Source organism: Drosophila eugracilis, unplaced genomic scaffold, assembly GCF_018153835.1.
Source record: "Drosophila eugracilis isolate 14026-0451.02 unplaced genomic scaffold, ASM1815383v1 contig_2154, whole genome shotgun sequence".
NCBI classification, from domain to species: Eukaryota; Metazoa; Arthropoda; class Insecta; order Diptera; family Drosophilidae; genus Drosophila; species Drosophila eugracilis.
This window is the reverse complement of record NW_024573038.1, coordinates 1214043-1241375: the sequence shown is the minus strand read 5'-3', so window position 1 is coordinate 1241375 and position 27333 is coordinate 1214043. Positions and strand designations below refer to the sequence as shown.

General features: G+C 40.0%; 1 protein-coding gene across 20 annotated transcripts in view; it reads left to right on the top strand.

Annotated features, from left to right (window-relative positions):
* LOC108108708 (poly(rC)-binding protein 3) overlaps positions 1–25527 on the top strand; it is a 95710-nt gene extending 70183 nt beyond the window's left edge. For 3 of the 20 annotated variants that reach the window (XM_017216819.2, XM_017216817.2, XM_017216818.2), the window contains 8 exons: positions 6713–6769; positions 6834–6950; positions 7044–7137; positions 7206–7369; positions 7648–7767; positions 10491–10631; positions 13321–13745; positions 14975–17571. In XM_017216819.2, coding sequence (XP_017072308.1) covers positions 6713–6769; positions 6834–6950; positions 7044–7137; positions 7206–7369; positions 7648–7767; positions 10491–10631; positions 13321–13745; positions 14975–15575 — 1719 coding nt within the window. In that variant the 3' untranslated portion in view covers positions 15576–17571. Of the gene's footprint in view, positions 1–6712; positions 6770–6833; positions 6951–7043; positions 7138–7205; positions 7370–7647; positions 7768–10490; positions 10632–13320; positions 13746–14974; positions 17572–17696 lie in introns of those variants that run through there. The other 17 variants (XM_017216832.2, XM_041818220.1, XM_017216825.2 and 14 more) reach the window with 17 other exon arrangements.
* The last annotated feature ends 1806 nt before the right edge of the window (positions 25528–27333 follow it).

The following is a 27333-nucleotide window of genomic DNA, read 5'->3' as shown; positions in this document are numbered from 1 at the left end:
ATATAGGACCATAAAAACGAGACGGAGTAAGGCATCGGCTATTAAACAATCATTACGGCTCCCAGATATGAGTAATAAAAAACCAAACAAATAAAATACAGCAATTTATAAATTGTTTTCGTTGCGTACAATAACAAAAGTCGAATATATGTATATATATGATATGTAAATGGTGGAGCACCTGACAGGTAGGACCAGCGGGTATTTCACATAGCAAATCAGCCTGCGGGACAACGGGTTAAACCAGTTGCAAAAAGATGGCATGTGAAACATTAAATATTTAAATGTTTGCCTGGACAAAATTAACCACACATCGAGGACAGGAGCGCATTGTGTGCGCTTTAATCAAGGGAAATGTTTTCGTAGCAATTTTCCAGCACAAACACCCAAGGGCGACTCATTTTCAAAACAAACTATATCGAAAGTTTATACTGAAAAAACACAGGAAAAAGGGAATTCATTTGACTTAAATAAGCGATAATCGTTTCAATCGAGTTTTTTTAATCAATGTTTACTTAGGCTCATTTAATATGTGTGATTAAAGGTGTGGGTTCTCTGCAGAATGATTTAAAAATACATATTTTAATAGCCATTACTTGGGAATGCAGAAATTACCTCATCAACTGCGATAACCCAACCAAAGTCCCATTGAACTGCAGCCTCTGTATTCCACAGTCAGTGATTCACGGCAGCCAAAGCAGTCAAGATAAAAGCGGCACTAAACAAAGAGTTAGGAGAACCGACACTAAATAGCTGCTTATTTATTTAATAACAGTCAACAGCCATTAAAAACTATTATTCAACGACATTAGCCGCCAACAACAATCCAGAAAAGGCTGTCACGCAAATCCGCTTCGTCGTTGTGGTTTCTCGAGTTCAGCTGACTTTAGTTGAGTTGAGTTGAGCTAAGATGGGATGCGATGAGAGGCTTGCCACTTGAGAGATCTTGGCCAGAAGATGGGGAGGATGAAGCTGAAGCTTGGAGCTGGAGCTGGAGCACGTGTTGCGCTGGCAAAGCTGTCATTTATCTTTTTATAGCCCCATTCCCGCAGCAGGCCTTAGATTTGCCCAGGCATCGATTTAATTATAAATATTTGCCCGTTGTTGCATAGTATTTTTATACCACGAGCAATTGAGAGGCCAAGACAGGTGCAGATAAGCGACAAGCCAGTGCAGCAGCGGGATGAGCAGAAGGCGGGGCTCTTTACATGATGTGTAGCTGAAAATTGGCAAAAAGGCCAGAAATATGTTTAGACGCGACAATTTATGGCAGAAGCAGCAGCAGCAGCCGCTGCCACCACCAAGTGGACAAAGAAAGCATCGAAATTAAGGCAAAATGGAGAAGGGGTGAAGTCTATCATATAGCCGAGGAATGGCTACCTGGTGGGGCATCCCTCCGCCAATCACGGATCCCATGAATAATTGCGCACTTTTCGGCTTTTACACAATATGGCAGCGCGAGAAAGGCAGGCGTCTCCGAGCATAGGAATAAATATTGTGTAAATGCAAATTCTGCACATTTTCTGAGATTTTCTTTTCTTTTTCTTGCCAACGCAAGGATTCGGGCAATAAATTCCCAAGACACTTTTGTACGGCGCCGACAGACTGAGGCTGTCTGTTGTAGTTGTTGTTGTTGTCGTTGGTCTCTTGATCGATAGTTATAGATTAGCATGATTTATGCGATTTTTTCAACAGCCGCACAGATGTGAATAAATTCGAAGCGCAATGCAAATCAAGTGGCGAGCAGGCAGAAAGATATGTCAGCGGCGAGTAAACAGCGGTCTACTGTCAACTGACTTGGCATAAAATTGAATTGGACACAAATCTCGGCATCCGTGAGGTTGCTATTGTTTAATTGCCTTCAAAGAGTGGGAAGCTTTGAGGTAGGTTAAGGGAGGTTAATGGGAAGAAACTGAAGTGGTGTTGGGATAGGTTTGGTTAGATTAGAAAAAGATATAAAACATAGTATTTATTGCTCATAAACTCTTGCAGCATAGAATATTAAAATAAAAATGGAAAAACCAGCATGAGAATCGAATAAAACGCGGAGTTAACTCGCTGGCTTTGTGATTACTCCGACTCATTATAGAATAAATCGCAAGCCGATCGTAATTGCAATCATTCATTAATGGAAATTTAAATTTAAAATCTCCTTACGAAGATACAGTCAGCGACACAATTATAAGCACTGCAAGGCCAGACCAACGCCAGAGCCAAAGTTTCCATTGTTAGCCAAGTATTTTTGATATTTTCCTGCTCTTCTAATTAACTTGGCTTATTAGTTTCATGCCGAAAGTCGCACTCTGCCTCAGTCTGAGTCAGAGCCAGAGTCACAGATGCAGTCGCGTCCAAAGTCGTGATGCAGTTAATTAATTTATGAAAAATGAAAACAGAAAACGGAAGAGCGGGGAAAATAAACAACTTTGCCATGCAATCGCGCGACAGAGTGCGCAGAAAAACACCTTTTTCTTTTGTTTAGCTTGCTGTTGGGTTTTCCTTTTTGTCTTTTTGGGTTTTTGGCTTTTTATTTCTTGGCAAGCAGCCGCAAATTGCATAGAAAAGAAACCGAAATGTGGGTTGCTCTCTCGCCTAGAATTGTCAGGGCAGTAGACAGAGATATTTGTTGCAGTTGTTCTTATTTTTGAATCATGCATTTTTAATTAGTGAAATTGCACGACGCCGACGACGGCACCTTTATGCGAATTTTCATCACAGTCTGCCACATTTTCCAAGCACTTGTCTAATTTTAATTAACTATTTTTTCCGAACCGTCCGACTTTGGGGCTTGCCCGTAATGTTGTGTAATGGATTCAAAAGGGCAGAAATGCCATTTTCGGTGTTTATTAGTTGGTCTCCATCATTGGTTTTACTTTCCAATTCAATTACTAAAATTAAGACTTAGGATTGCATGGCCGCCAGAGTGCATTCCGGGCTCCCTTCGCCTGCAGGAGACATTTCTCATTCGTCCGTGCGTTGTTTTCGTTATTTAATCAAATTTAAAATTTGCCACTTGCTGCGTAGCATGGCCCTGTCCTGCATCTGGCCCTGGCAAATTGTAAATAATTTAATTGTACAGTTTTTTTTTTTTTCTTGTTGCCTGCCACTAGCAGCAGCGGCAGCAGCAACAACAACATGCAACATGCACAACGGCCAAAAATACGAAACAAAAAGTTTGCAGGGCGACAAATGCGCTGCATGATTTATTGGATGGGATGGGGATTGGAGATTGCGGATTGTGGAGTAGAGGAGTGTAGGAGGGGCGACACATGTGTGCCACAGCAGGCCATATGTGAGCACCCCCGGCCCCCTGTCAGATTGCATTTTCCAACATTTGTGGCAAGTTTTTCTTGCATTTTTCCTTTGCCCGAGCAGCGGCGGCAGCAGCAGCTCCCATAAATGGTTCTCACGGTTTCGCAATTGCTGCCAGAGATTTTTCGCCGCTGATGGTGTTGTTAGTGTGGCTGCTGATTTCTTTGTTGCAGCAATTCGCTTATTTTTATACAATTTTCAACGCCGCCACACATTAAAACCAAAATCCGTAAAGATCGGAAAAGGGGAAAAACATGAGACCAGTCATGGTACTCGAACTTTTTTGGGTTGTTGTCTGAGCTAAGCCGCGCTTGTTTGCCTTTGTTTTGTTGTTCTTGTTGCTGCTTTTTTCGCTTTTCTCCGTCTTTACTGTCTGCTCCACTAACATCAAAAACTCTTTTCCCCAACTCCCTCATTCAGCTGCCTTTATTGTGGCCCACAATTAGCGTTGTCCATTCTTTGGACCTCAGCTTTAATGCGTTTTCAGTTATTGTTTGCTTCTCTTCTTCTTACTCTGATGGCCATTGTTATTGCCATAATCTTCGGGTAGTCTTATAGTGATAAATGGAACTAGCCAAATTTTGCGCTTGGTTGGATATTGTGTGGGAAAGTACAAAGAGATGTGCCCGAGCAACTTAAGATGTCTTTACTGATCTATATTTTGCGATTATGCAACCATAGCATAGTCCAAAAACAACCTCTGTATGGAATAATGGAAGAATGAGCTGCAGTTTCCTTTGGGGAATATTTTATTTAATTATTTCATAATATAGTGGTAGAAAACATACTTATAAGTCCCACTGTTTACCATGTAATACATGACCTTACGAGACCCACTGTAAAATAGAGTACAATAGAATAGTCCAAGTTAACTGTAAACTTGTATTCCTTTTTACCGTTTGTATATGTATAAGAGTTCGAATACGTGTACATATATCTATCTCGCTTACGGATGAGCGCAAGGAGAATAAAGAGAAACAGGAATTCGGAAATTCTTTGACGTTGAGCGAAATCGGTCGGAGTAGAATAAAGAAGAAATTATAAAAGCATCAACTTATCTAACCTGTTACAAAACAAAATCCAATTCTATCCTCTTTTTACACATTGTTTGTTCAAGGCTGGTATTCAATAAAGGCCAAGCAAGTTGTAATAATTCCTGTGGGGAATACAACACGAAATCAATAGCAACGGACAATCGAAATCAAAACTTATTTCCTGACCACAGAACGGAATGCTGGCATTCTGAAACGGCTGCCTACATGTCAACATTTCCTATGCATATTTTATGCAAGCTGCTATCCAAACCGAACCCAGCCAGCAGCAACGTGGACGTGGACCGAAGCCAAAACATTCGACAAAAAGCACCAAAATGTTCCAGCTGGACCGCAAAGTGTTTTTTGCATACGAAAATCGCACGCATGTGGAAATCGGAAAATGCGAAAATGCCAAATGCTATTGTTCATTGTTGCCGGAGTTGTATGACGGAATGCTGGGAATTTAATTGCCGGCAGGGCGAACAGCAGGGGGTAAAACGGGCAAAGGACAAATCAATGCATTCAAGTGAAAGTCCCGAATTTCGCTCTATTCATTGTAATGAAATGGCTTTGACCGTTGGAGATGGGGATTGAAGGAGGGATGGATGTGATGGGATCAAGCAATGTCAGCCAGATCCGATTTATGCAAATTGCGCAAACTTCTGAACGGAACTGAGCTGGCCCGCAATGGCAACGAGATAATTGAATGGAAGCAGCAGGGGGCGGATGGAGGGAACTGGGACGGACATCAGAGCGGCTTCTGGCCACATTATTAATGATGATGATGAGACCGAGGCGCTGATGAGCAGCCATCAACCTGAATGGTTATGAGGGGCACCGAAAGTGCGTAGTCTCTAGGCCGTGCCCCGCACTTGGGTACCACTTACGCAGCCAGATACAATTCATATCTGGCCAAGTTGTGGCAGCAAAGTTGTCCTATAAATTACCTCGGCCGGCCAGAAATTCGTCTATGAGTGCAGACAGGCGTAAAAACGCATCTGAATTGGGTTCGCTGCCGTCCAACGATAATTACGCCAATAATTATGCCAATTCGCCATGACATTTGTGTAGAATAAATATCTATATCTATACAGCCGACTAAACTGGCCTGCATCCATTTCGCTCTTGTGGGCATAAATATTCTGGCGAAGAGTGGCCAGAATGCAAGCACCGCATAAAAATTCGGATGATGTCAGGGCAAGATCGGAGATGAGGAGAGGAGTAGGGCTTGGGAGCAGTTCCCTCGCACATTGTTTTGCCCAGTTTGCATTTTGGCTGGCAAGCTGCCCGCCCCAAGATGTATTTGCTGGGCTTTGGCTTGGGTGTGCTCTTTTAGTCTGCCACAATGGATTGCTGCACTTTGGATTTGTGAAGGTTGTTCTATGGTTTATGGCCAGAGAATTGAATGCCTGCGAACGGCAACATTTTAACATGGCCAAATAAATTGTTTTGAATCTAAATGGGATAGCAAGCATGCTACGTAGAAATTAAGTTGGTTGGCTATTCTGAAAACGAGAAGGTTTTCTATTATTATTCTCTGACTAGCTTGATATATTTATCAGAGCTTATTTCCTTTTTAAATTTCTTTAATATACATATTATTATTATTATTCCTTAAAATTTTAAGCTAATCGGCCAGACAGCACTCTATTGATCTTATATCTTAATGATGGATGAACATAAACCTTATTTACCATGATTGATATATTGAATCCCCCAAAAGGTGGATTTCAGAAGCGTAAGGTAAAACAATTGCTGGACAAAAGCAGGAGCCCTCTCAGCCATTCTCTTATTGTAGTACCTCCACTTCCACACCCCCTTTCCTTTTTTCCATGGTTTTTTGTTGGAAACTCAGTTACTGGCTGTGGCAGTGCTGATATTTACAATCAATTAAAACGCGTAAAACACGCTGGCCGCAAATTTCATTACGTGCGACAGTCCCAGCGACGACAGGCGACTGACTGTGAAAGGGAAATGGGTTCGCTTGGGGCTGGGTTGGGGTTTGGGTGGGGGTATGTGTTTTCTGGTTGCCACTGTGGGTGACGGCGGGTGTGGCGCGTGTGAATTGCTTTTTGTGGCAATTAAATATGCAAAAGTAGTTACACACACACGCTGCCTCTCTTTGCTGTATGCTCCGGCATAATATCACTTAATATTTAATCAAATTTGAGCATCGCCGCTGACAGAGTCAGTCAAAAAAAAAAAAAGGCGAAACTCGCTTAAAGTGTTTTTGATGTCCGCAGACGGCGGAGGGTGGCAAGTTGATGGCCTCCAGCGGGATACATCTTAAGAGCATTTAAATGTTACTTTGCAACATGTTTCCCAAGTACATATACTCAACATATTCTCTGTGTTTTGTTTCTTTGCAGGAAGTTGGTAGTATTATTGGTAAAAAGGGTGAAATTGTCAACAGATTTCGTGAAGAGGTAAGCTTTCTTCTCCCTAACATATAGAGAAACATATCTAATTCTGTATTTATTCCCTCCCTAGTCTGGTGCCAAAATCAACATTTCGGATGGCTCGTGCCCGGAACGTATTGTGACTGTGTCTGGTACAACTAATGCAATCTTTTCGGCATTTACGCTCATTACAAAGAAGTTCGAAGAGGTATGTGTGCGCTACAACTAGCAGGGCCCTCAACGAGACGTCCCCACAGCCAATCATTTCTGGATCACATTACTAACTTCTGACCCGTTTCAGTGGTGCTCGCAGTTCAATGATGTAGGCAAAGTTGGCAAAACTCAAATACCCATTCGATTGATTGTGCCCGCCAGTCAATGTGGATCGTTAATTGGTAAGTGCTTTGTAATGGCTATCTCCAGTGATCAACACTAATGCTTCTTATTCGCACTCGGGGGGCAGGCAAGAGTGGTTCAAAGATCAAGGAAATTCGCCAGACCACAGGCTGCTCCATCCAAGTGGCCAGTGAAATGCTGCCCAATTCGACAGAGCGTGCGGTTACTTTGAGCGGCAGTGCCGAGCAGATCACCCAGTGCATCTATCAGATATGTCTTGTCATGTTGGAGGTGAGTCGGCGACTTATTATTTTCTATCTAGACTAATGACTCAAACTTTAGGCATCAGAAATTACTATGGTTATAAAAACGTTAGTAACACAGTCTGAAAGTATGCAACGATATACAAGCTTACATTTATCATTGCATTCTTTTAGGCAGCCATTTTAAGTTGATTGCAAGACTAGTGAATTCTGAGGCCCTGTCCGTATTGAACTGACAGTAAAGTTGAAGAATTTATGTGTACGCTCATTTCCGATTCCACTCACCAATTATCCCTTTCTCGACAGTCCCCGCCACGCGGTGCTACCATCCCGTACCGACCGAAGCCACAGGTGACTGGACCCGTCATCTTGGCCAATGGACAGGCCTTCACCATTCAAGGAAACTACGCAGTGCCCACACAAGAGGTATGTAGGCGGACCGTCTGGCCGAGTTCTCACCCAGAAAACCAGGCTAAACGTGTTGTTAAGATCAGTGAACAGTGTTGTGTACTCTATTGCCAGCCACTGCAGCTATATCTCTCGCTCTGTCTCTATCTTAACCGAACCCACATAAGTCCAGCTAAACCACTTTGTATCTATTTGATTTTGCCACGACCTCGCCCAACTATCTTTTTGGTTACTGCGCGTCTTTACTTTCTGTTTATCCTCCCAATCTATCTTTTCAGTTCATGTCACTCTATTTCTCTGTCTATATTTCTCTATCTTGTGTTTCCGCCGATAATCCAGATTCCCCTGCTCGTCTCTTTAGACCCCGATTATAATTTGCAACACCGTCCACGAGTCCTTTCCCTCTTTCTCCGTAAACTCTTCACTTGGAGACCCTCGATAGCTGTCCAGAGAAGAACCTCCTTCGATTTGTGACCCGTTTTTGACCCTTCTAAACCCAACCTCTCAATCTATTGTACCGATACCGATACCGATACCGATTACCGCTCCCTATGGTCGTACCCATGAGAATCATCTATTTTCAAGTCCAAGTGGTGACCCCGATCAGTGAACTAATGTGTTAACCAACTTTACAGCCATCGATCGACGATAATAATTAACGAAACAATTTTCAAATAAACTTTAAATATGTATTTTTGTTTTGTTTTTAGTTTCTTTTGCACTCTCTTCTCTCAGGTTAAGAGCGTGTGGCTGCGAATAGAGAGTACGTGCGCGATCGGTCTCTCTCTCAGTCTGCCCCGGCACCTGTCTCTGTCTCACTGCTAGAGTCTCCGGGAATCTTCGATCTCCGAGAATCGAATCCGCAGCATCCTGAGGGGAGAATCGTTGGGTTTCTCCCGCCTTAGCGAAAAGTGTTCAAGGCGTGGCGAGGCGAGGCGAGTGAGTTCGTGTGAAAGAAAGAAAGGCTCGCGGGGAGCGGGGGCTAGAACTCTCTCTCTCTTTCTTCCTCTCTCTTCACTGTCTGCTCAGTCTCTAAGTTCTGTTCTGAAGAGGGCTCGCTGGCAGCGTGTGTGAAGAAGTATGTTCAAACTACACTAGTCAACCTCTCTCTCTCTCTCTCTCTCTCTCCAACATCCATCTACTTACATATATCCGCCATATCTATCCAGTCCAACAGTAAACATCTATTAATCAAATACCTCGACACACAACAAGATCCACAAAGATATTAAACTCCTCCTCGAGTGCCAGCTAACTAATCGTATCGTATCGAGTATTGATTAACTCAACACCCATCTATATAGTACTATATACACTTACTTGCCAACGTCCTGCGTTCTCTCGATAACTCTCCTGATTGTGTGTAGTACAGTCAATCGTTCGAACGTAGCTGTACACCGGGTAAATCCAATTAACAAAAAGGCGACATATTTAGATGAGCTTTCACCAGATCAACCACGCAATTAGCAATTATAACAATGGCATACTGTTCCAATCCTGCCCGAGCCCTCACATCTCACACTCTCTCGCCACTCTCTCTCTCTCTCTCTCCATCAGTATCAATAAATATTGTTTATAACTCTGTTAAAAATCCCGAACCAAAATTGAATTTTGTGCTCTACAGAACCACAGGAAACAGCAAACAACAGCAAAACAAACAGCAAACAATTTCCATTCAATCCAATTCATTGCAGCCCCAGTACCGTCAGTCCAGTGCAGTACAGTACAGTTCAGCACAGTAAAGTTCAGTTCAGTTCAGTTCAGTTCAGTTCAGTCCACCGCCCTTCAGAGCCCCCCTCGCCAGCCATTGCCCTGACGAAAAATAAAAGTTTCTCAAAACTAAAACAGACAAAGTTCTTGTTGTCGCATCAAATTCAATTAATGTCCAGAAAAAATTTAATAAATCAAAAACTAGTTGTACCATCTCTCTCTCTCTCTCTGTCTGTCCTACAATCGCTCTCTCTCTCTCTCACACTCTCCTCCTGTCCCGGTTATTGTCGGTGTTGGTCTAAACTTCGTTAGCCAAATGCAGCGTGTAGTGTGTAAAATCCCCCCGCAGTTGTCAATTTTGGTTTACATTGGGTACAGTTTGGTGGGTTAGCTTTTGAGCTGCTGTTATATGTATTTTTACATAGATTAATCCCGATGTTAGAGTACCCAATGCGACTGCGATTTGACATGGCATCACCATGTGGCCTGCTCTAGTAGACCCACATTCTTAGAGTCCTTTATGACGTGGTTTGCCCCTTGGTTCCTGGAGTCCCCAAACGTCCCACTTGAAGACGAAGCCCTTTCTCTGCCCCTCCTCTTAGCTGTCATCATTTGTTTTTAGTATGTCATTTCCCCGAAATCATTTATACTTTGTTCTGCGTTGCAACCATCCCCGTTGAGAAACCCCCCGAATCTACACCAGAAACTGCACACACGTCTCGAAAGCTTTCTCCAAGAGTTTCTCTAGCGATACGTCTATATTTAAACATGTATCTGATAAGCTTACATCTCTCCATAGCAACTAAAAAGTTAAGATCTTAATCAACTTGTTCCGAAAGACATTTATTCGTGGTAAACAATTTTCGTTCTTCTACTTTTCTTTCTTCCTTGGCCACATGATTTGATTCGCAAAACAATAAAACACGAAATCAAAATTGTAACTCCTCACACGCACACCGAACACATATACACACACACACACACACACACAACCGTAATGATCAATCAATCAATCAATCAATCGAACATAGACCTGTCCAGTGTTTCCACTTGCCCTGGCTACCGGCGGTCTACATGCTGGTATCTCAGGCTTGGCGGATCCTTTGTTAAAGGGGGCACATTTACAAGGAGCGATACCAGCACACCACCATCACCTACAGCAAATGCCCGATGTGAGTTTTAAGCTATCGATGCGATTCGGTTCAAGAACACCAATATCTCCACCAGACTCTTGAAAGAAACTGTACTCGTTTAACCAATATAATCAAACGCAACATGACCCGAGAATCCAACTCCGCCAGGCAGAGCATGCTGATGTACCGCCCCCTGACACCTGCCTGCACTCTCTCCCTCACACTAGACTATCAAGCACTCAGAAAAAACTTGAGCCTTTGACCAACAAACTTTTGAAGTTTTCAGGGTTAACTGCTGTTGCCTTATGAACAATAATTCTGAGAAGAATCATTTCAATTTAAATTTTTAGTTTTTTAATCAAACTTTAACCAAAGAACAACCTCATAAAGAATAAATGTTACTCAGAGTGATTAATTACAGATTTTTGGTTTATTCTTAAGATATGCAAACCACCTTTTTTGTTATTTCATTTCATTATACTTAAAGTTGTGACTCTAACCATTACCTACTTCTATTTTTAATACAAATTGTATTCCAAGAGTGTAAAATAAACTCCATAACCTAATAGAAATTCAAGTAAAATGATATAACGTAATTAGTAGATGTCAAATTCATAAACACTGTTCTGATTTCGGTAAAGTCAAATCACCAGTTTCATTCTGAGTGTAGGTAGTTGTGTTCGTATGTTGCTGTTGTACTTCTACCCGCCGTAGCAACCTCCTCCGTAGCCCCAAGTTCCGGTTTTTGTAGCTTGTATACCCAGTTTACTACCTTTGACATTTCTTTTACGATCCCCCGTCGGCGCAACCGTTGGCCGCATTTCAATGATATTAGCATTGGGCCAGGTGCAGCTCCTGGTCCAAGTCCAGGTCCAGGTCCAGGTCCCTGAAGTCGTTGCCGCCACAAAGTCGTTGGGCGAAGTCACACTAAAAATCAGACCAAGGGGACTTGGAATCCGAGGACCAAAGCGAACCCTTTATCCCAGCCAAGAGTCATCAAAAAATGCACTTTATGGTCCCCCAACCCTTCTCTTTCCTCGCAAACTTAAAGTTTTTCGTAGTCTTGGAAAACTGTTTCAACTTGTTTTCTATCTGTATCTCTTTCTGTATCTGTGTGTATGCGTATGTACGTGTTGTTGTGTGTGCTTGGCAAGAAGTGTTTGTTAATATGCCAACACACACAAGTTTTTATGACAGTTTTTGCTAGATAATCCATTGTAGTTCCCCCCTTACCGCCCCACTCTCTTTTTGCCCCTCCCTGTCACTGAACTTTTTATTGAGTTGCAATTCATTTTTGGGTCATAAAATATTTCCATGCGCATGTTTTATTTGTTTCATTTGAAATTCGTATTGCATTTTGATAAATATTTCAGTTCTTGTTTCCTAAGCTCTCACACAAACACAAACACACGGAACCTCCACATAGCCCACGCACACATACAGCTGCATCTGGCCCACTCTCACATGCACACAGAAATAAAAGCACACAAAGCATTTCAATATTGTATGATTTATTTGAGATTTTCTCTATCCCTCTTTTTTGTGCGCTCTCCTCTGTAGTATATCATCTGCCACCGTTTCCCTTTCCCTTTCTCCCTCAGCTGCAAGCTGCATTCGGATGCAATTATTCGAAACATATTTGCAAGTGTTGCATTTGATTTGATTAATTTATAGAGCGCGTGCATAGTCCCACTCCTCCACACCTCTCCCTTCACTATTCCGCCTAAGCCCCAAAGTCACCCTCAATTCTTCACCCTTTCGAGTCCCAGATTACATGCACATGTGTGCGTGCCTGCCAGTGTGTGTATGCTATTTGCTGTAGGTGTTATTGGTGAAAAGATAAAAACAACAAAAACAAGAAGCAACTTCAGAATGCATTGAATTCCGCCTCAAGGAAGGGCAACCTAACCCAGATTTAGGAAGCTGTGTAAAGGAAATCATTTTCATTAGCATACTTTTCGTAGTAAACTCAAATGCAAACATCAAAGATATATTAATGCAGTCTCAGATTAAGTTAGTTGTCAAGCTTAAGCTTCTCCTAGGTGTATCCCTTGTAAATCTATTCAATGTGTCAACCATTTCTCTCTCTTTCTCTATTTATCTTTGTCCCTCCATCTATATGTCTCTATTCCTTTATATAATATATATATTTTGTAAAGCCAACTTGTAAATTGTGTAGAGCAACCGTAAACCAAAGTAATACACACACACAGAAGAAGAACATTAGACAGCGGAGAAGCCAGATCCATACACATCAGCTTACACTGCACAAAAATACTTACACACATCCATTGCCGAACTCCTGGCTCCATGTACAAAGAGAAACACAATCCCCGCCACAGTCCACTCGATGGTGTATGTAAAAAGAGCTGAAGATGGAGTATATCTTGTATCCCGTTTGCTTTTGCCTACTGCATTCTGTTCTTGTAACTATTTGTTTGATGCTTTTGCGTTTCTGTTCCTGTTTCCGTTTCCGTTCCGACTACCACCCTTTTGTTATGTTCCATCTGCGTTACCTGTTACTGGAAGTTGACGCGCGTTGTGTTGTGATCTTGTGATCTCTTCCCTCCCCCAATACAGACCCCGCCCTCAGATAAATAGATTATAATTAACCCAACTGTATACATACACAGACACCTTAACCCACGAAACCCTCAAAAGAAGTCGGTGAAATCGGAATCTAATCCAATCTAATGCATTTCGTCCTCTCGTCCCGCTCTGCGAACAGGTGGCCAAGAACCCGCTGGCCAGTCTGGCCGCCTTGGGCCTGGCTGGGATGAATCCGGCCAGCACTGGGGGCATCAACCACACAGGTGAGTTGAGCGCTTCTGCGGCCAGATGCCAGACAGATTTCCAATCTAATCTAGGCTCTGCCCCAGCAGCCTTGGCTGCCCTGGCCGGGTCGCAACTGCGTACAGCGAATCCCGCGAACCGAGCCCAGCAGCAGCAGCACGAGATGACCGTCTCAAACGACCTGATCGGCTGCATCATCGGCAAGGGAGGCACCAAGATCGCCGAGATCCGCCAGATCTCCGGCGCCATGATCCGGATCTCCAACTGCGAGGAGCGCGAGGGCGGCAACACCGACCGCACCATCACCATCAGCGGCAATCCGGACTCGGTGGCTCTGGCCCAATACTTAATCAATATGAGGTGAGTGTCTATCGATCTTGTCCAGCCTCTCATCAGCTATCTCTTTGTATGTGTGAGCGTCTGTTGCGTGTGTTTTTGTCTAACATCAATTTTGTCGAATTGACTTGCTAATTGACAAAGAAGAAAGAAAGAAGGTATAAGGAGGTCTTCGGTCGTCGGTCGTAGGTCGTAGGTCAACTCTCAGTCGCGGAGTGGCGGTGCGTTCAAATGTCTGTCCAGACCATGACGAGGCCCGGGGAGGTGGGTGGGTGGGTGGTGTATGGGTTTAAATGGTGAAATGGTGATGCGGGAGGGGACTAGGGACGATTTAACACATTTCCGTACGTAGCCTAAGCCACACACATGTCCTAGCCTGTAAGTCGTAAGCCCGGCAATGCCAAAACTAGCACCACAAATCGTATAATTTTCCACCCTCACACCCCTAGATCTTAGTTCGCATCGAACGCTAGCCTAACCAACTGTTCTAGCTAATAGAAAACTATAAATATCTAACTGTATAAACCTAGCATCTAGTCTTACCAACCAACCATGTATAATATAAAAGTTCAGCAGGCCCCGGCCAAATCCGAGGATGAGCAGGAGGCGGATGATTATGAGGATGATGAGGCCAGCACCGAATTAATCTACGCATCGCACACTTTTCACACAACTGAAAATGACAAAACAAAAAAAAAAAAAAAACTGGACCTGATCCAATTGGTACTTCAAACTGCAGTTCAACTCCAAAACGATCCAAAACCTCACTTCCCGCTCCAAAAAACAAACCGACCCAGCCGAATCCCACCACCACCTAGTTCATCCTCCAAATCAAACAACTCTTTCGGTCCATGCCTCCCCATACAAAACAAAAAGCGAACAGCTCACCAAAAGTTTTCTACTCCTACCATCCAAAATTTGAACGCCGCTCTCCCACCAAAACCCCCCCAAAATCGCTGAATAAGCTCTTCTTCTTTATCTCTCTCTCCGTTAACTCCGAACCGTTCCTCCACACAAAACCTCCTTAACCTTTTGCATAACAAAACACGAAAAGAATCGAGAAAAGATCCAAAAAAAAAAAAAAAAAAAAAAACCAACTCAATTCCACAAAATCGAAAAAGAACCAAATGTTTTGAAAATACCTATCACCTGCAAAACGCAAAAAGAAACCGAAACAAATACCGACAATATCCCAATTTGTTCCTTTCTTTCTCTCTCTCTTTCTATCTACCTTAACCGAACCTCGTCCACAGTGTTGAGCTGCAGAAGGCCAATCTCCTGGAGCAGGCCCAGGCCCAGCAGAACGGCGGTGCTGCCGCCGCTCCCGGAGTTGCTGCTGCCGGAGTGGCTGCGGTCTCGGGAGCAGCAGCTCCGACCTCGGGCACGAATGGAGCTATCGCGACAGTGGCCCTTGCCGCTGGCGCAGGAGTCGTGGGAGCAGGTGCTGCAGGGCCCACCAATGGCACTACTCCGGCGGCCAACGGCAGTGGCACCAATGGCAGCATCTCCGCCACAGGATACACCAGTGCCAACGGTAGCCAGACAACAAACGGATCAGTCGGAGTGAATACGGCTGCCGCCGCCGCTCTGTCCAGTCCTCTGGCCTCGGCCCTGCAGCTACTGACCAAGCCGGGTGCCCTGAGCGCCTTGTCCAACCTGAGCGCCCTCGATCTGCTCAACCTGACCACACTGGGCAACAACAATGGAGTCGGCGGTACTCCGGGCGGACCGCCAGTGCAGACGACGGGTGTGAACCGGGCCAAGGGCCACTATGCCACCTCTCGGTTCCGGCAGCACCAGACGGAGACCGGCGGCGAGGCGGAGAAGCCGCGCAACAAGTTCAACCCATACTAGGAGTAGGGCTGCAGCTGCACCAGCCGGAGAGCAGTGGAGTTATAGTCGCTTAGTTTTATAGGATTTCCATGATAGCGTTGCGAAAGCTTTAGACTTTAGATTCTTGAAGAAGAAACAAAATTGTATAAATTCGCTTTAAACTTATGTGGTATGCTAACAGGCTACTAACGTATTCATAATGTATTCAGATTCGTATTCGAAGTTTCAAGACAACTTTTACATCTAGTTAAAGCACAGTATCCAAGTAATCGATAGACAGACATAGGGTCTATGTAATATTAATCAATGTTTTCGAAAAACTAACCAGCAACAATAAGCAGTCACACGTAGATCGGCCGTATAGGGCAGCTAGATATATAATTAATCGATCAGAATCAGAATCAGAATCAGAGATCAGAAGTCAAGCACTTAAACCATATTGTGTATCGAATATATAAGGACGGGGTCATCTGAGTATGGCCCGATCGAGATATTTTGACCAAGTGACCAAGGACCCTACGGGGCGCTATAGATTTTGGACCCCAAACTTTTGATAAACGCCTACTAACATATATACATGGGCATACATATACATATAAATGTAGCCCACATAACAGAATTTGCCAAATTTTAGCGCATCCCCTAGTATCGTTCTTTGAAGCTTTAGATTAGATTAGATCGCGTACTCGATTACTCGTATATCAGAGTCGAATACCGTTTATCGATATAGAGCTGGTACCGAGCATAAATTTATCCTCAAGAGCCAACAACCTTTTCCCAATCCATTCATTGTAACATAAAACACGCTCCAATATCTTATAATCCATTGTACTCTTCTAGATCGTAAGCACTAAACGTATTTTTCCCTATATATAATATATATACGATTATATTTAATCATTAAGCATAAAGACCCAAAAGCCATTTGTCGAGAGCAGGAGAAGCAGCCTCAGTGGAGCAAGTGGGCAAGAAGCCGACAGAATATGAAGTAAAAGAACCTTCTATAAGAAGTTTACAAAGATGAAATTCCAGTGCGTTGAGCCCCCGAGGCGAAGATACGAGATTCGAACTCCGAGCGAAGGGGATCAACGACCTTTATGGACCAATTCGCTCTAATTGACGCAATCCACGCAATGAGCGTACAAAAACCAACTATTTGAATAGAAAAACGAACACACTGAGACAGAGAAAGAAAACAAATGAAAAACATGAAAAGCGCCATGAAAAGGCGGCCAGAGAATCATATTCGGTAGGAGGAGAATTTTTGAATGAGAAGTGAAGAAAAAACGTTATCATGTATTAGACTTTAAGTCTTCGATTGTTTATAGATCCTTATTTGTTAGTTTTAGCAACTTTCTCAATCCTCCCCATTTTGTATTTATTACGCGAATGTAAATTTTTGTTATTATTTGTAGCCAAAACACTTTTGAATTGGTCGAAAATAATGTTGAAAAGTATTTGGAAATTGAATTTTCTTTAACCTAAAGTACACGAAATTGCTGTAGCTACTTTAATGGAACTCGATATGATTTTCTTATTATTACGTTTACCCTTACCAGTAGTCCTAAGGCCAATGACACATTATGTAACATTATGCATTAAGCTAAGCGGGCTTACGATTTTATAACCAAATTATATTCCTAACTACTCATACATACATCTACATACTACATACATACCCACATACCTACATACCTACATACCAACATACATATATGCGAACATACTTATTACGGCTCATTAACACGAAAGTAGTTTAAACAGTAAAAGGAATAACGCATCATAACATGAGAATCCTTTACGAATGAATAATAATACTTCTTGACATTAACAAAAACGGAGACACACCTAGAAAAGGCTTACCTGTAGAACAACAACAACAACAACAAACAACAGCAGCAGCAGATGGAACAGCAATAGCGTCAGAAACAAAGCAAAACTATTTATATGCAATGAAAACATGATGGAAAACACACAAGTTTGTAATAAAGTGAAAAATGAATACTAAAATGAAGAACCACAAGGGGGTGCCCCATGTTCATTCTTAGTCGGGGGAAGCGAATGGCCGTTCGGTGGGGGAAGTTCTAAGACACTTTATGGCCAACTTCTAATGCCACTTTCCTCTCCTCCATTGCCTTTCAGAATATCAATGGAGACTGCTGGTCTGCCCATACCCGGTTACCACTATATTGCGCCCAGTGCAATTGTTAAAACACCCATTCACTAAATGCAACAATCACCATCACCGCAACGGCAGCAGCTAAGGGTGCCGGAGGAGGCGGATGAGGAGGAGTACTGCTACTGGAGGACACCGGCGGAGGAGCAGAGGAGAAGAGCAGCAGAGGAGTAACATGAAACGTCAAATGTTAAATCATAAGCAATATACATAACAAAAACGGAAACGGAAACGTAAACGGAAAAGGAAAAGGAGAAATAAGGAGAACATAACTCACACGACACTGTCAGCGATCACACATTGAAAAGATTACACTCATACCAACACACAGACACACTCATAGACAGACTCGGAGAGAAGCATACATGCATACACGTTATATTTATTCATTGATTCTTATTAATTATGATATTTTCATTAAGTTTTAAACGCAAGGGCAAACAAATACAAGAACTTTTATGTTAAACCGTTTTCGCGGGGCCCGGCGCAGCGCGCGCCGTGGGGGCCACCCAAAGTAAGAACAGAACAGCAATTAATTGTAAGATTAGTCAAAATGAAGACAAAATAAAAGTATAAAAATCAATTAACCACATAAACACATAAACAAACAAAAATACGAAAATCCAAAACTACAAAATACAAAAATACAAAAAATTGCGAAAAGGCAGAAGTTTCAAAATGCAGTTAATTCTAAGCCAACAATTTGTGCACGAGCATGACCAAAAAGGAAGCAACAAGCAGAAAGTTATGAAGAAAAGGTTAAGCGTAAAGAGAACGTACACGAAAGAGACATTGAACAGACAACAAAAAAGCAAAAAAACAAACAAACAATCTAAGAAACAAAGCAAGCAAAGACAGACAGACACAACAACATAAATTATATTTACAGCAAATTGCATCTAGCATCGATGTTTGCGTTTGTTAGTTGTTTGTTTATATGTAAACATATATATATTATACGAGTATATAGACACGGCGTATATTGATATGATAATTTTTATTTTATTATTTCTATTATGGTAATTGTTATCGAAATTGTATTTGTGATTTTTGAATATGTTTAGACTGATGTGCAAAATTGATTCTGTTTATTAATTACAAGTAAACTACACATAAACATTATGGACTAATTAATAGATATCTCTCTCTCTTTTTTTTTCGTTCTATTATCTTCTATTGTCAAATGAAAGGACTCATTTATTCAAAATTAGATTTAATTTGTTGACAGCAACAACACAAAAGCACTTTGATAAGCGAAACTCTAACTAGCAAAGGGATTTCCGATTGAATGACTTATCAAAGGCGTTGTAGTATCTTTCGTTTGGTTTATAGTGAAATGCCTACTGCTGAGTGGTAAACCACATTTAATCTACTTACAAATTAGCGAAAACAATTTGAGTTACAATAATAATTTTTAAGCACTTTTGCGGCGATTAAAAAGACTTTTTCAGAAGCGTTGAGAAAAACGAGAAATGGATTTAAATATTATATTACGATTATGCTTAAATTAAAGTATAATTTAAATTTATTAGCTGTTAAATTTACACGCAAAACAAAACTAAAAAACAAAACAAAAAGAACCACGACAAAAGAGAACATCAAAAATAAACTGATTTTCAATGTTAAAATTAAATTAATTTTATTCTAATTTAGTTCATAGGCTGGGCAGTTAAAACCAAAAACAAGAACAAAAGCAACAACAAAAACAAGAAAGATTATATTAAGAGACACTAAAACATTTAGTTACTTATACTAAACACTAATTCACAATAAAGCCTCTGGACATGAGCTAAACGGTGTCGAAAGCCGAAGGTGAAAGCGAGAGCATCAGTTTGCAAATGGCAAAATGTGTCAAATTTTATTATACATATTAATTATTTAGTAAGAGGATTTATCAAAGCATAAAGAAAACAAAAAACATATCCACTGCAAACGAAAACCAATCTAACCACAACTTATTATATTAACCAAACACAAAAACCGAAAGATGAACAAATTATAAACCCAAACATTACATATAAAGGCAAACATATCCCAGAGAACGCAATGCATGAATCTATCTTATAGACATCTATGATTTATAACTAACCCACACTTAGTCGCGGTGTAGGTTTTGACTTGAGGAATTGATTAAAGAAGCATTCAAAGTTATTTCCCCTGACCAACTTCTCTTGTCAGCCTCAACACCCGTAATTGATCTTCAGTTTCATCAGCCTCACACATTGTTTAACATCTTGCGCTCACTAAAGAAAGACAAACTTATGAGACAACAAAACTTGATTACAGGAAATTGTTAATAGCATAAAGAGTAAAAGTATAATTAATTGAACAAATAAACCACAACAAGACGGGCCTAGCTGTTAGCTGCTCTCTTTCAAAATACCGATCAACCAACGGAGGATCAAGCCAGACAGGCAGGCGGTGGATAAATGATATCATATGGCGAAACTATTTCGTGATTTTAGTGACAAATATATTTCGCTGACGACAAACAATTTGAAGCAATCATTTTGAAATCAAGAACTTCGGTTCCCAACTTAAGCTGGAACGGAGGGAAAATAAAACAGAAAATACTGAGAGGCAGATGTGGGAAATCAGTCAAGAAACCGTATATCTATATATAAATAAATGATATATCTATATATAAATATACATAAATTAAATATATACTTATTATGTACACTTGTATTTAAATGTATTTGAAATATTTAGTAAATTTTTTGCGCAAGTTACACAAAAAAACCAAAAAAAGAAAATGACAAAGAAAAACTCTGAAAAAAAAAGACGAGGGCGGCTACGGAGATAGACGGGTCAACAGTGGCTAACTGGGATTATTTGTAAAATAACAAAATGAAATGAAAGGGATAATTAATTTATGTGTATGTGTGTATAAGAGAAATAGCTCAAACAGATTTCACAAACAATTTTTACTAAATATGCGTGTAATTAATGTAATTATTAACGACATTTTGTTGATAACTTGTAAATTTGCAAAGGAAAAATACGTGTAAGAAAAGCAATTTTAATGGTGCCTTAAAAACCAAACCAAGCAAATTTCTTCTAGCCTGCCTTGCCTGCCCCCCTCAGCGAACTCAGTACTTAACTGGATGGCATGTGAGTTTTCCACCTTTTCCTCCTTTCTCCCGCTCTTCTTCTCGATACTTCCACTTCCCAGGAGCTCTTCTTCCAAGATCGACCCGATCAGATCGGGTTGGATCAGTTGATAGAGCCCGCTGATATGATACGATAAGCTTAGTTATACTATCGTACTATCGTTTCGACATAAGAACTTATCCCTTTTAGCGACACGTGGTGACCCACAAGTGCTCAAAGCTATCCGAGTCCGATGCACTTCGATTTGAATTCGAGTCAGATTCTGATTCCGATTCCGATTCTGATTTGGATTCAGTTGGCACCGAACTTAGCTGCAAGTACACACGTAGTGGATGCGACACTGAGACCCAAGAGAATATCAACAATTAGCCCGAGCAAATGAATACCCAGAACAGAAGCAAACATATTATTCAAATTATATACATATACAGCAAACCGAACACACATATTAATGTTTCTCTCAGTGTAATTACAAGTCACTTGAATGTATTTGCTCACATTTTTACAATACATGTCGAAGAACTCTACACAATAAGCAACAAACGTAAAAGCATTTAAGGCACTCGATCGGTCGAATGAATGATGGATCGTTGGATGGATGCAAGGTCATTGTTAAAGAAAAACGCAACTGTAGGAAAAGAGTATAAAAAAAAACAGTATAAAGGAAAACCAATCCAAAAAAAAAACATATTTATATACAAATATAAAGCAAAAATGAAACTTAACATTAAGGTATTTTAGATATTCTTATTTAATATCCAAAAAAAGACAAGAAATTATACGAGCAGAGTTTTAATTTAGAGGCAGAGATAGGGAGAGAGAAATGGGAGATCGGGTCTAAGTAATGAACAAATATATGTGTATTTAACTAACTAAATATCGGTGTTAGAATTGTTAAGGAAACTCTAGAGATTTTGGAAGGACACGATAGAACGCTAGCAATCCTGTTATTCGATTCTGTTACTCACATACGAGTATTCCTTTTCGGTTGCCACATTAGGGAGCGAAGATCTAAGGGGAAATATAACTACGTGTATTCCAATTCATCAAAGCAATTGAAGAATTAATAGAAGAACACCTAGGCATTGGCCGGGGCCAAGGGGCTCTCGTTCCGTTGCCACTAGAAATATACGAAACATCTAAGGTTTCTCAGCATAACAAAGCGAATCAAAGCAAAACCAAATATCGAGCATTATATCTTATAAACCTACGTAGAGCAACAACTTAACCACTAACATACACACATGCGTGCATACATATAGACAGCAGAAACAGGGTATCATAGCTTCTTCAGACAATACACATAGGTATCTACGAGTACACGTATGCCTGGGTATTGGAATCGGATTGGACGGACCGGACCGGACAGAGTAGATATTGGCGCAGGCAGTACACTTAAACTTCACAGGTGTTTTCAATGAAACTAGCATATGTATATGTTTATGTATATGTGTGTGTTTGTATATGTGTAACAATAAAGTTGAAGATCTCTCAATCCAAAAATGGGAACCGAAGGCCAAGAAGATCACTGCATTTCCTTGTTAGCCAGCATGAGGGTTAAATAAGGGGGCAAAGGGCAAACTATTTGTCTGGCATTTCGGACTCTCTCTTAATCTCATCTTTGGAGAAGACGAAAAGAATGAATATGCAGCATAAAATTGATAAAACTGAACAATTGGGATCAACTTATATTTTAAATATAAGATTAAATTGTAAAGACAAAACCTAAGCAAACCTTTTAATTAAGCCCCGGAGTTTGTAGAAGTTACGTAAATCTAGCAACGTCTAAAAATCTCTTAAGATGTAGGGGAGTAAAACGCAATTTGTGCCAAAAAAAAAAAAAAAAGAATAACAAATGAAAACAATGAGGTAGCAGACAGAGCAGAAGACGAACAATAGATACCGACTTTAACTGGCCAAAAGCACAACAGCAGCCACAAACGAGAACTCAGAGTAAATTCTTTGCTTTTTTCGGGGAACAACACATAGGAATTATACGAATTTCAATGGATTCACAGTCGCCAGACAGTTACTCACAAAAGTATTTAAATGTTCACATTTGCTCAACGCAAAGCACTTAAAGGAGCTTATTTAACGAAAACCAAAACCAAAAACAAAAAACAATACTAAACCATATAGATGTGCGTAATCATTTCCACATAAGTAAGTAGCCAGATTGGCTGTATTCGCAGTTTTATTGCTAGAAGGTGCCAAAGATCCCAGAGAAACCAAAGCTACATACGAGTTAATCGGGCAGTTCATTCCCCATTGGTTTCGTTGCATACTTTTAGGCGAAACTTTGAGGCGTTCAGACTTGCGTTGCACTTCGGTTAGCCCCTGAGATTTTGTTGCTAATCTGCAGACACAAGCGAAAGGGAGGCAACACAGTCGCACCTAAACAAATTACCGAATAATTGGAAAATTGAGGAAAAAGAAAAGTAAACAAAGCAAAAACTAACTAAACATATTTACAAGTTGAAGAAAACTGCAAGGCAATCATATAACTAGAGCTTCAATAATAAAAAAAAAGGACAAATGTCATAAAGGGGGATGAATTATGGCTATGAAACCAGTTGAAAATGCCTAGAAAGTGTTTTGGATAAATATATATTTAAGCAATACTCACAAATGGATTAAAACTATTTGCGTTATCATTGTGGTTAGAGCAAAACAAAGGAAAGGGGGTTAAAAGAACAAAACCAAAAGTTAGTGCCAATTTTTAGTGCAAATTTTTGCGTAATTGTTTTCATTTCAACGTTATTAAAGATACACCAAAGTAAAAAAATAAAAAAAAAAACAAACAAAAAAGTTAAAGTAAACAGCAAACGAACAGTTGGTTTCAGAACCACCAATTTTTGGGACACTTTCAAAAACAGAGACACATGTAGGACCTGAAAGGGCCGACGGAACCGACGGACTAACGTAAGGCAAACTAACACTTAGCACCAGCACCGCATAGTTTTCGATCTGAACCAAAGTGTGTAGTGTAGTGTAGAGGCTAACTAACCCACGTACATGTAGCTTAGCTCAAGATACATCGTCACCATTATTTTGCACCCGACAACCGGACAGAGACCCAAGTGGTCTACAATGGACTATAGCATCGCCATAGGCTCCATGGTACACTTTGAAGGCATCAGCAGAACAGGAACTTTTAAGTTGCAGTACACTGAAAGCAAAACTATGGAAACACAAACATACACACGCGTAAAACACGTAAAGAGAGGCGATGCAATGTTAAATCGGATATCGCAAATATAAAAGTAAAGTTAAGCCATAAGTGAAATGAATATTGTTTATCTGTGTACAACAATAATATTTAAATAATTCTTAAATGTGTATTACGACTCTATAAAGAACAAACCGAACAACACTCAACCGAACTCATTGACACACGGCTATATCGGAGTGACCTGGGACAGATTTGATCAGACCGCTCGGAAGACGCCAAAACCCCATTGGGAGTTCCGATCTCACACCCGGACAGCCCTTTAGACGATGCTCTTCATATGTTAGACTTTAGACACAGGCATGTCCGAATACACAGAACTTAATCACAATAAGCAACCTAAACGGTATTAAAGATTTCTTAAATAATGGCAAAATGTACAAGAAAACGGTAAAACGGTAAAATGGTAAAACGAGTTGAAATATGTAAAAACAAAAACAAAGTAATAAAAAAACTCGAAAAGCAAACATTATTTACAACATATTTACAATTCTATAAATTATATTTAAAAGTATTTACATATATATGAAGAACAAACTCAATGTGTAAGTATGTGCGACCCCACACATACTCGTAAAGAGTGCAAACGAACCCTAAAACGGACACGGTCTCACACATATACACACTCACATCTACACCACTCACGCATACGTAGGCATCGCCATCAGGGTGTAACGGTACAGGACGAGGACGAGGACGAGGGACTGCCTTCTCTGATTACACCGACACTTACACTAGACAACACACGTCACAGAACGTAGAACATAGAACACTGAACAGATATGTGCAATACGACAGACTCGAAATCACACAGTCACACGCAAAGTTAAGTGCATTATAATTGAATTTATAGAGTTAAACGAAGCTATTAAGTGAGATTATTTAACTGATTAACTGATTATGATTATTATTAACAATGCATACGCATTTACTCACAACTCATATACACACCTATATATAAATATATATATATATATATACATGGCATATATCGCTGAAGAATATTTTCGTTGATCAAACAATCCATATAAGCAAATAAATTATAAGTTATCATATACCACATCATATCAAACACAAGAAAATACTGCAAGTTTACCCAACCAAAGGAAATTGTAAGAAATCAAGATCGATTTTTGAAAGCTACATAAATGTGTTGCGTTCTTTGAATAAATGTTTTTGAGTCAAATTTTTACTTCAAAAACAAACAAAAATAAAAAGTCTTAAAAGGTAATAAAATTAATAGAAAGCAAGACACACAGACCTAAACATAAGAACGTTGAGCTAGAAACATTCTCACAGATATATCTGTGTGAAATTGAGAAAATTGATTATGAAAATGTACCACTTGTGTGAGGACAAAACCAAGATAAGAACAACAGAAACCAAAACAAGAATTTAACACAATTTTTGAATTCATTAAATAAAGGTATGTGTTTAGATATATTCAAAACAAATCAAAGGTGTTGTTTCACTTGCCGTTTACCCTGGGTAGCAAAGCCTAGCGGCTTTTTCGACTGAGTTGTTCGTTAACCTCGTTAATTACGGCTTAAATATAAAAAAATGATTTACTATTCGCACAGCGGGGTCTTTCATAATCGTCTGATATATATATATAATAAAGGAACACATGCCACGAGGAATGATAATAAGTATTCGACGTGGGGTCCGATTGTTTCGATCTGATCAGTATAAGCAGCGAATGGCACGAGGCCAAACCACGGATAACAACGGATGCCAAAAAGGCCACCAAACTTCATTCATAAAAACACTCAAAAATAAACAAAATAAATATATATACTTAAGAGTGTATGCAGAAACAATGACGAGATACAAAAATAAATACAATTTTAGATTTCGCGTCGCACAGTGTTCGCAAACATGTAATTACGTTCGATAACCGGAACATAAACGGTACAATAACGAAATTCAATTTTATTTTACAGCTCACCGTAACGATTCTCGATCTCGAACACGTTAATAGAAACCACTTCAAGTATCTCCCGCTTATCCAATTCCTAGTACTTTTGCATAACAATTATTTCTACACTTTCGGTTAACGGGCTTGAGTGCAGTCTAAAACTTCTAAAAACCTTCAGTCCTTCTTTATATAAAAACTTTCAATGCTTACTTATATATGAGTAAACTTTCATTCATAAACAAAATCAAGATGTATTAAAAACTTTACAATTACCAATAATTAGCGAAGCGAGAATATTAATTTTAAATGAATACAAATTATTTTAAAACGCAATCTTTTCGCCAAATAATAGACAAGGTACACTGAGAATAATAATTACACTGTAATTTTTTAAATTAATTTGAAAACAAACTTATATTTCGGTTTGAATAAAATTTACAGAAAACTCTCTGTATATCGTTAGCTCGTTTAGTTACAGTACGTACAAATTACAGTAGTACAAATAAGGTTAATAAGCCAAATAATTTGTTGAATTATTATGGTTAATGGTGTTATGGCTTAAAAAACGAATATAATCGAGTTAAATTAGCCCTGTCTGTTTATTGGAATTATTAAATTGGTTTAATTGGATTGGATTATTAAATCAAATAATTCATGAAAGTTAGGATCTAGCCTTTTAAGTTTCTAATAAAATGTGAAATTCATCTACGGAGTGAGAAAACCGTTTAGAGAACTTTTCTCTTATAACAGGCTTTACAGTACTTCGCTTTGAAATCGAGATTGTACACCGACTTTCACAACTTGTGCGATGGAGGAAACTTACTATACCAACACGAAAAATGCTTACCCTTGCCCATCCATGTGTTTGGAGTAATCTTTTTCTTTTGTCAAATATTTCGGGCAGCTTTTAGAAAATGGAAGTCATTTAAAAGAAATTTAAATTTGTCAACGCTATAAAAATATACCATACCATAAAAATCACAACTGCTTATTTCAGCTATAATTATAAAGTTAATTTATTTGACAATATAACAGAGATACTGAAAATATTGGGCTCTACAAACATCTCAGGAATAATCAGACACCCCTAGGAAGAGTAAAAACTGGAAACACAGTGGAAACCACTGCATTAATGTAAATTTTTTTAGCCCTGGTCATGAACATGATTATCATACACGATGAATATATTCAGCAATATAATTCTTTCAAAAATATAGATTATATAGATACGTTCTGCCACAGAACAAGTGCGTTCACCTAATGGTTTGGCGCCCGGCCAAATCGGAAAAAGGAATGACGTGTAAATTATGGAATTATCACGTTTGCGGCACGTGATTCTTGA